Below are 10,000 nucleotides of genomic sequence, written 5' to 3'. Positions count from 1 at the left end.
ACCCTGTCATTAGAAATATTCAAATTCATGAAATAGACAGCCGGAAAAGAGACAGCGACAGTGAAGGGGAGAGAGAGAGAGAAAGAGAGAGGGAGTGAGAGAGAGAGAGAGTGTGTGCGTGTGTTTGTGTGAGAGGGGTTTTCACTATTTCAGCATGCTCTGTAGCACTGTATGTCAGCCAGACAGTGTTGATACTTTGTGTGACATTCATCTATAATCGAGACACTCAACACCAATCTCACAGCGCCAAACACCAGATAAGAAAACACCCCGAGAACAAAGAGCAAAAGCAAGGAGAAAAGCAAAGAGCAGTGAAAAACATAAAAGATAACGATAAAAATTGAGAAAGTGTATGAAATACAGTTAGTAAAAATGAACTTAAAAAGGATGTAATGTGCTCTCATATTTCCTCTACTTTCCTTTTCTTTTTCTGTCTTTGTGTATCTGTCTATCTTTTTTCTCATCTCGCTCTCTCGCTCACCTCTACCACTTCGGCCGACGAAGCGCAGGTCGTTGAAGCGTGCCACCTGGTTCTTGAGGGCCGCCGTGGCGTTGCGCAGCTCTGCTGAGTAGTTCTCGTCGTTCCCCGCCATCACGGTCACCAGCGTTCCGTCGGGAACGTCTCCCAAGGCCACCACCTGCCAGATGTGCAGAGAACAGCTGGGAATCAGACGGCTGCCTCACCATGGTGGTCTTGGCTTCTCCACCAAAGACTGAATATTATGGGAACTGTTCATGTCAATATGTTGCTTCTTACTGTATATGATAAAGACTTCAGGTTACAAAGCTTGGTTTTACAGTGAAACACTGACTGGAATTAAGTTCATTTTAGATAATGTGATTAATTCCAAATTTTATAAAAAATTATCAAATCATCAAAAGTTATCAAATATAATTTTTCCTATGTTTTATCTTTCATCATTACCTGGTTTTTATTTATGTTAATTCAAATAATCTGGAAAATTAGCCTGTGGGAAGCAGCAAAAAATACCAATAAAAAAAAAAAAAAATTCTAAAAGCACATGATCATCAGAAAATAGGAGATTATTCAGGATAATTCTTAAAAAATGAAAATTCTACTTGCTGGCTAATCTATTGCGAAAACCCCTCACATGTTGAATATAATTCTATCTTTAATAAAACTCAGTTTACTTAATCACTGTTGTCCATTCTTGTGCAGCCTATTTATTATCCAAATAGTAAATCTTCCAACATTTCTGGTCAATCGCGGTCCGTGTGGTCTCAGCCTGAGCAAGCAACACACCCAAGGCAAATACGAGCTCGGAGGACATTTTCATATTAACCGTAGTCGCAGTGTTTTATCAATGGGACATTAACAGCGGTTTTGAGAGGGGCCAGTATTAAGCCGCCACAGAGAGAGAGAGAGAGAGAGAGAGAGAGAGAGAGGCAGACACAAACACACACACACACACACACACACACTTGAGTACTAGATTCTGTGTTTTGGAAATCGAAGTGAATGCTAATTTACATTTCTGGCGACAGTTGAAAATGACGGAAGTCTGCAATGAATGACTTTCAGACTACCCGAGACATCAAGACGTCCAATGGGACTTTTTAATGAGAAACATTTACGGAAAGCCGAAGGCCACGCGATCAAGTAATAAAATCAACAACAACTGCATGCAAGCCAAATAATTTAGCGGAATCATCTTGGAAACATCTGGTCTTACTACCGATTCTAACATCGTGATAAATCCGTTTGAAGTTTGAAAGGGCACGCAATGTAAAATGAGCAAATTGAAGGCTTTGGAAATACACTAGTCATAATTTAATTGCGTTACAATATGCCCTGCTAAAATTATTTCGCTTTAGCAATATCTGGTCTTCATATGACCTGCATTCATTCTTCAACACTACAAACAAGACCACAACCACACACACCAGTTTTGGCTGCAGAGGTGGTGTGGCCACATCAGTGCGCTGCCATTCTGGGGTCACATACGAATCCTCATAAACCAGATACAGACAGACAGACAGACAGACAGGCAATAAATGCAATTGGTTTACCTTAAATGCAATTGGCAGGGTCTTGTTACAACGCCAGTGAGTGGGAAGCACGGAACACAGGAAGTTGGGACTGTCGGTCCGCACCAGTTCCCCTGGATGGTCGGACAGCACCTCCACCATGCTCCTGTCCGCCATGCGGAGCTTGCCCACCAGGGTAGCACCACTGCCCTCCTGGGCGCCGAGGGGGAGACCCTCGCTCATCTTCCCACCGGACCCCAGGGTGGTGGAGGGGGGAGTGAAGCGGCGCCCTGGGGCAGGGTCTGCTGGTCGCATACACGCACACCAAACATAAACACACACACGCACGCACGCACATAGGGAGAGATATAAAAAGAGAGACCCGTAAGCCACTGAAAGATAAGGACTCGGAGATGCTAGTGTGCCTACCTAGATTTGCAGTCCATTAGCCTAAAATAACAAAAACAAGATCCGTCATTTTAATTACACGTCAGAAATGATAAGGATATGAATGTACAGTAGGCTATGCCCATTTTAAACAGTTTAAACTGTGTTGTGTGAACTGTTTAGTCAAAAGGTCAAGGCTTTTCCCTCTAGGTTTAATTTCTCTCCATGAAGTTGAGTTCCAGGCGACTCTAAATTACTGCTGAAATATTTTTGGCCAAAACTTCTTACGGCGTAACCCCAGTTAACTTCCCCCCACTGGTCAGATACCGAGCCAGCGCCGCCTCGGAGGCAGATGAAACCATTAAAGCAGCGGCGCTCCGTCTGACAGGAGGAGCGGCCTGCTGTCATTCCGCCAACCACAATCGATGCCACATGAGTGCGGTTACGAGCCTCCGCTTAACTCACTGCTGGCCCCCAACCTCAAACACGGACACACGCAGACAACCACACCATGCAACCACCCAATATAAACATACGGCAGTCCGGTGGACTGAACATCTACTGCTGGTGCTGGGGGATTTTGTGGGATTGCCGTAAAAATTGTGCGCGCATGTGGCCCGATAAAGTATGTCCGTGTATGAGTGCGTGCGAGTGAGAGAGAGAGGGGCGACTGAAAGCGTGCGTGTGTCCTTGCAAACTTGGCATCAAGTCTTTTAGTCTCGCAGCTCTCCACTTACTGCTCAATTCGAGAAGCGCTTGTTCCGCAGTTAACAGGGAAGTTAAGATCGTTTAGATAAAGTCGCTGCCTTCCTATTCACACAGGCTCACAAACACTGCACCAGCTTGAAACATACTTCTGCAATACAGACTAAATGAGCAGTACAATAAAATGCCATACCGTATTTTGCGTCCCAAAGAAACACCATTTGTTCTACCGATCTAGTCTCCACTCAGTAAGAACGTCCAAGGTTTCTGAGAGATGATAGAGGAAAGCCTCTTCAATAAACTATACGCGTGGTGGATTCCACTCCGACTTCTGGGCTGTATGTTACTGGACTCGTCGGTGGTCTTGATGTATCCAGTGGGGCGAGCTGGTTCCGGTGAGGTTTCGATGTAAACTTTCCGCAGCCAAGTCAAACAACCCCGTCATGTGAGGTCTATCTGGATTTCATGCCAGCTTCCGACACGAGGAAACCAAAAGCCTCAAAACGTCGCTACACAGCACAGTAAAAGCGAAAGTAAAAGGGTGATGTCAAAAATCCTTGATGGGCGACAATCTCTCTAAGTGACGGTACGCGTAAGAGGAGACCTCCAAGGTACCGCACAGCTCTCCAAACGCACTTGGATACTGTGGAATTACATACGTCTCGGCACCACCGTGAGTACACCTTCAGCTCAATAACATGCACATTTGAATTTGGGGGTGACACTTTTCTAATCTCTCGTGTAAATTGTAAACGTGTAGCTGTGGATATCTCCTCTTCGTAATCCTTTGGCACACCCAATCACACACGTCCGCACAGTTCCATGCCCTGCCGATGTGGTGTGAATGGACGTCCCGTCAACAGGGCTGACTTTTACCGGCAGTGGGCAGTGCAGGAATGTCTCCGACGAGAGTCTAATTTGCATATGGCAGCAAAGATGCAGCCTGATTGGATAGTGCCTATCACTCTCATCGCTTTTAATCCAATCAGCTGCTCGCTGCCATGTTTCAGCCAATCAGATGTCTGTCCGAAATAGCGGAGGAGTCAGGGTGCCCTGCTTCTGAGCAGTCAATGGGATTCCAGGGGTGCACAGCGTGCCAAGGCAAACTGTCGCTTTCTTGAGCTGTGTCTGTAAGATCAACATCAAACCTTACCAAAACACTGCTGACGAGAGAAGGCAGGACAAGAGTCTCACTTTGTCTGCCCTCAACAAATTCAACGAACGAGTACATTTAGGCGACAACTGATAACGGTACAGAATATCTGCATATTTAAGCATAATTAGGCAATTTCATTAGGCAAACTAGGCAGAGAACGTGAGGCGGTTCCAAAGTACTTTGTTATTCCACCTGATGATGATCTTCTATATTCCATGTCGGTTTTAAATGCAATACCTTGGAGTTTCACACGTTTTCGCGAAGGCGGTATTGGTGAAATTTGGTGTTCTGCACTTGTGTTCAGTTTTTGTGAACATGACAGCTGGATCCCCACCCGTTACTAATGTTAGTGACATGTGAGGATCGAAGTATGCGCAAGTTTTGTTTTTTCATATTCCTTTTGCTACGGACCTTAGTAGGTCTGAAATATGCTGATTGTAAGCCTATATTTTTCCGAAATGGGGGGGGGGGGGGGGTCATGTCTGTCACTGCACTGCATCACACCAGATTAAACCGACAGAGGGCAGCATACGACTAGGACCCCTATAGACATATTTGTGTAATATCAGTAGTGATCGTAGACGTCACATAATAATTAATTGCATTTTACCTTCACCGTATTAGGCTACTTTGCACACACGAAATGTCTGTGCAGATGTAGGTTAAATACTTATTTCCTTACATCTGAGTTTGTAAACTACTTTATGTCTCCATCATAGACTGAACCTGTACCAGTCTATGAGAGAGAGAGAGAGAGAGAGAGAGAGAGAGAGAGAGATGTGATGAGCTAATACCACCTAGCAAAAATAAATAAATAAAAAATAGCCTAATCGCCTGCTATGTTGAGGATCTAAGTCCCTAATCCATTTGGTCGTTTTATTTAAAACTCTTTACATTTTGATACCATCCAACAGTGAAAGGCATCGAAAGCGCGTCCTCTCTCATTAAGGAGTTCGTACATTTGATTTGACATATAGCCTACGTCTCTCCCTGTCTAGAAGTTTTAAGAGGCCTGCCAGTTATCCGGCCTATCCACCAACAGCTGGTCTAGTCTTAAGATTTAGCCACAGGGTTGAATATAAAAAATAACGGCTAGTGCTTCAGGTTTTCCAGGCGGCCTGCCCCGGGTGATTGAAAGTGACTGCCCGCCTCTGACGATAAACGGAGAGGGGATTTCCACGATCAACTCATCAGCACATCCAAGCATTACAATATTATTTAAACCTGTTGCCACAAAAGGGAGAGAGGAAATTCAGTTGGCCTGGTCAGACTCAAGAGTTGTACGTTTTGGCATCTTTCAGCATAAGCGAGCCACGATGCGCCTGAAGCGCACCTTTCGGCAATGCTCATCCATCGCCACGGGCTTCTGCTGAACTGGCCGTGGGCACTGAAACTTTAACTATTTTCATTTTTAATTTGTATAAAATGGGAAATCAGTGTTTCTGTGATATTCGATTAATTTGTCATCTTTCATGAATTCAAATGGGCATTTAAGGATGTCTCCTAGCTACGCAACTTTAACATATCAAAGTCATAAGGTGATATCCAGTAGCCTGTATCCTGTCTCTAGTTATACAATCAACTGTCTATCTTGTGAAAGCAAACACGTGCCTTGCCTCAAGACGGGCGTCCTAATCTCGACCTCATGGGTTTGACAAGGACAGCAATAGACTAGCGGAAGCAAACTACTACAGACTACCCACTGCCCACGATGCGATACAAAGTTGGCATCCACGCATCCACTTGCGCACCCATATTGTTCTCGTCGTGCGTGACAGTTGATATGGTTGTATGAGTTATTTACTTGGACACATTGGTGAGATCGATGCCATTATGAAGGGCATGTTCATCTGTGCGCTTATCAAGGCACGCAGACCAGCGGCAGGTGCTCAGCGTGACGCGAGGGCCGGCCAGCCATTGTTCATGTCTGGCTGACAGACCCAAGTCAATTACGCATTTAACTGGAAAAGCACGGCATGGAATAATAAAAAATGCCTCCGTTTTGTGGAGAAATAGCCTACAGCATGAAACATTTCCTGTGCGCAATTCCTTCTAAATTGTTCTCAACTATTCCAGTGTCCAGTCCAAAATTCGTCCAGTGTTGCGGCATCTTAAAACAGCAATTAAGGTGTGGAAATAACAGTATTACTCTAAGATAAGCAGAGAATTTCTCTGAAATTTCTCTGAAATTCTGACTTAGCCAAAAGGACAACCCCTTCAAACCGTCATAACAATACCAACCACATTTAAACATATTTTAGATTAGGCTTAATGCAGTATGAAAATGTCACTCTATTAATGAACTGAATTTATTTGTATTCATGTTCTTTTCTATTTCATGCCAGTTGAGGTAGGTTAGGCTACACAAAATATCATTAATTTTCATGTAGGTTAGGCTACACAAAATATCATTAATTTTCATTAAAACAATTTGCAACTTATTTTTCCCATAGTCAACATTAATATTTTCTTGCTTTATTTTCTTTAACAAAACAATATATCTATACATATATGTCCTATAATGAATTTAGTGCTTAGATTTCTCGTTTTATTTTTCAGACAGCTTATTTTAGGAACATTCTTACAGTCTTACAAGAATCCTTATGGCTGTATTTCCCTAGCTCTAGTTTTATTTCAGTAGGCTAAACATTTAATTGACAGTATTGACAATGTTGACAACACAAAGCCTCATGACAAAACTGTTCCAATTTTATCTTCACATTCTCTTAGTAATAAATACATTGTCTGTTCCTTAATAAACATTATTACAAAGTTACAGCCGAACATTTGAAAGTGTCCTACGTTCATACATTTTCACTAGATGTGTGACCTTCACTCGCGCGCATCGAAGCAGCCCCCCGCCCCCCGTTCTCCTGCATAAGCCCTCACTGGTATATTAACAACCATTGCAGGACGCACGTCTTGAGTTTCCAGTCTCCCTTGCCTAGCCCTGAACCGGTGTAATAGGAGTACTCCACCTCGCAAGATCAATAGCGCTTGTAGTCGGCTATAAAATCTATTGATATGCGTCGCGAGGCTACAAATGCACTGCCATGTTTCAGTGATCAATAGCCTACAGGTACACCGGGTCAATGTGTTACGTAAAGATAGCCTCATGATTTAGTCTACAGGTGAAATTAGACAACTTTTTGACTACATGACATGCCATTAAAAATGTATAAAACACAAACAGTCTCAGCTGCATTAAATGCAAAATATAGGCTTATCAAACAAAAATGTTAACATTGCTTGCACAACAATATTTGTGGCAGATTGTATTTTCTACATCAGTGGTGGTTGTCTTACATGGCAACGCATAGGACAACCCAGGGTTGACAAAAATGTAAATTTTAAAATAGGATTTATAATTTATGCCACACATACACATAAAATTACACTATTGAACAATGGTTATTGACTGTCACCTTAAATACATAGTTTATACACAACTTTTTTTTAAATGTAATTGCAATACGTTTATGCATCCATAAATATATATTGTTTAATAGTTTCACTATTTGAGCCATTTTTTTCCACTACTCAACTCTTGTTCAAGCCACTGCAAGCCTTGTGGTCAACAACCCACCCACACACACACTCACTCACCTACTCAACTCCCCCCCCCCCCTCTCTCAAACAAACAGGAACAAACAGACAAAATGATCTGGAAATGCATATCTATTTCAAAACATCCCTGTTTGCTTTCTGAAAACAGGACAATGAGGGAGGGGAGTGTGCAAGCGCAAGACAAAGAGGTGAGAAACCATGAAACAAGATTCCTCTACTACTAAAACCCTCAAACCAGACAAATGCAATAACAAAATAATTCACCTTAATATACAGAGACACAAAAAAACAGTGTGCCCAACGCTAAAGAAACGTGACCGAGAGCATCCTGTGAAATTGAAAAGTGCCAATGCTACGGCGCGGAGTGCCCTGCTCGGACAGCGCTAAGAAAAGTCTGGGAGTTACCAAAGAGAGAGTTGCTGTTTCGGCCCTTCCTCATCAGGTACATGGCCCAGGACAAACCGGTGGATGAGCTGAAGCCTCCAGGGTTCATGCCGGTCATCTTGTAGGTTTGGGTGAGGGGGGGAGGCGTGAAGAGTGAGCGAGAGAGAGGATATGTGTGGCAACCCCAATTTCCTGCTCACTAATCAGTGGAATCTTGAAGTTGCTCAACTGCCTCTTACTTTGACGAATCAGGAGACGCCGTCTCTGCAGTCAGACCCTCTACTCGCTATATACTCCAACTGTGCCCCCCTCCAACACACACACACACACACACACACACACACACATGCCAACATGCTTATAAGCAAAAAGCCGTGACGAAGAAGCAAATGTGTAAAGAGAGGCGAGGAGGTGAGAGGAGAGGAGAGGAGAGGAGAGGAGAGGAGAGCCTCTGGCCGTTTAATGCAGCCTCAGGAGACAGCCGCCTCTCTGCCCCGGGGCTATCTCTACCTGCTCGTTTCATTTAGCTACTTAAATGATTTTCTCTCTCAGCCTCTCCTCACTTACCCCCACTCTCTCTCTCTCTTTATCTATTCATCTCTCTCTTTCTCTTCATACTCTCTTTCCCTTCATCTTTTTTCTCTCTGTTTTCTTTCTCTCTCTTAAATGCCTCTGCTCCCGTCACCATCCGCTCTGTCTCTGTCTGTGTGTAGTAGTGCACGGGCTGTCATTAAAGCTTAGTTAGGAGTTAGTGAAAGCTCAGTCATTAGTTAGGCTGTAGTTAAAGCTGACATCATTTTTTTTGCAAGAGAGATGAGCAGGGCCAAAATGACTCTATTTGATGAAATACTAAAGCTGTACTGCAAGTCATTGCAAATGTCTATGAATTGTTACTTCTCTTTCCTGTTTTTAAAAACAAATTATTATGTCAGCACACCTTGATCCACACCCACTGCTAGAGAGATGGATTAGATAGCATGATGTATTTCTGTTAGAGAGAAGAAAAAAAACATTGCTTCCTTTTTAGGTGTGTGTGATGAAATAGTGTTCTGTGGTGGGAAAGGAAGAGAGGGAACATTGTCATCAGTCTGGTCACTGTGTGGTCACCCAGAGCAGATCTGCGCGTGTGTGTGTGTGTGAGTGTGTGTGTGTGTGTGTGTGTGTGTGTGTGTGTGTGTGAGTGTGAGTGTGAGTGTGTGTGTGTGTGTGTGTGTGTGTGTGTGTGTGTGGGGGGGGGGTTGTGGTGAAAGGATGTATACAATACATGAGGTGAAGTTTCAACATCAGTGGTGTGTGTGGATGAGAGATAGCAGAGAGGGGCTGGAGATATTTATTACGTTCACACACGCACGCACGCACGCGCGCATGCGTGCGTGCACGCACATACACACACACACACACACACACACACACACACACACACACACACACACACACACACACACAACAAACACATTCACACACTGCAATGTTTCGGTTATACATTTGTTGTCCTTTGGTAAGCCACACTGGGTCATGATGGTCATAGCAAACTTGGGTGTCTTGAAAGGCACTTTCTAGATAAAATGTATTATTATTATTATTATTATTATTATTATTATTATTAGCAGCTGACACAATTACCACAGATTAGCGTTCATAATCCACACAAAGATCAAATGTATATCAACATGCACAGACACACATACAGCCATACGTCCAATAGTCTAATGTTACTGGTGTGCTGAAAATACTGCAAAATACTCCATAGACAACTTATGGCAGTGTTAACACCCAGATTGTTTGTGTATGTGTGTGTGTGTGTGTGTGTGT

The 10,000-nt window shown here is 43.4% G+C and overlaps 1 protein-coding gene across 6 annotated transcripts in view; it reads right to left on the bottom strand.

Moving 5' to 3' along the window:
* Positions 1 to 10,000, bottom strand: part of runx1 (RUNX family transcription factor 1) — a 51,343-nt gene that overhangs the window by 14,996 nt on the left and 26,347 nt on the right. For 2 of the 6 annotated variants that reach the window (XM_042079579.1, XM_042079581.1), the window contains exons 1-3: positions 3,275 to 3,926; positions 2,032 to 2,291; positions 482 to 638 (exon numbers count right to left, since the gene is read on the bottom strand). In XM_042079579.1, the coding sequence (XP_041935513.1) occupies positions 482 to 638; positions 2,032 to 2,291; positions 3,275 to 3,302 (445 nt within the window). In that variant the 5' untranslated portion in view covers positions 3,303 to 3,926. Of the gene's footprint in view, positions 1 to 481; positions 639 to 2,031; positions 2,295 to 3,274; positions 3,927 to 8,209; positions 9,347 to 10,000 lie in introns of those variants that run through there. The other 4 variants (XM_042079580.1, XM_042079576.1, XM_042079578.1 and 1 more) reach the window with 4 other exon arrangements.

The sequence above is a fragment of the Alosa sapidissima genome, chromosome 22 (genome assembly GCF_018492685.1).
Source record: "Alosa sapidissima isolate fAloSap1 chromosome 22, fAloSap1.pri, whole genome shotgun sequence".
In the NCBI taxonomy this organism is placed as follows: Eukaryota; Metazoa; Chordata; class Actinopteri; order Clupeiformes; family Clupeidae; genus Alosa; species Alosa sapidissima.
This window is presented reverse-complemented; position numbering and strand designations above follow the sequence as displayed.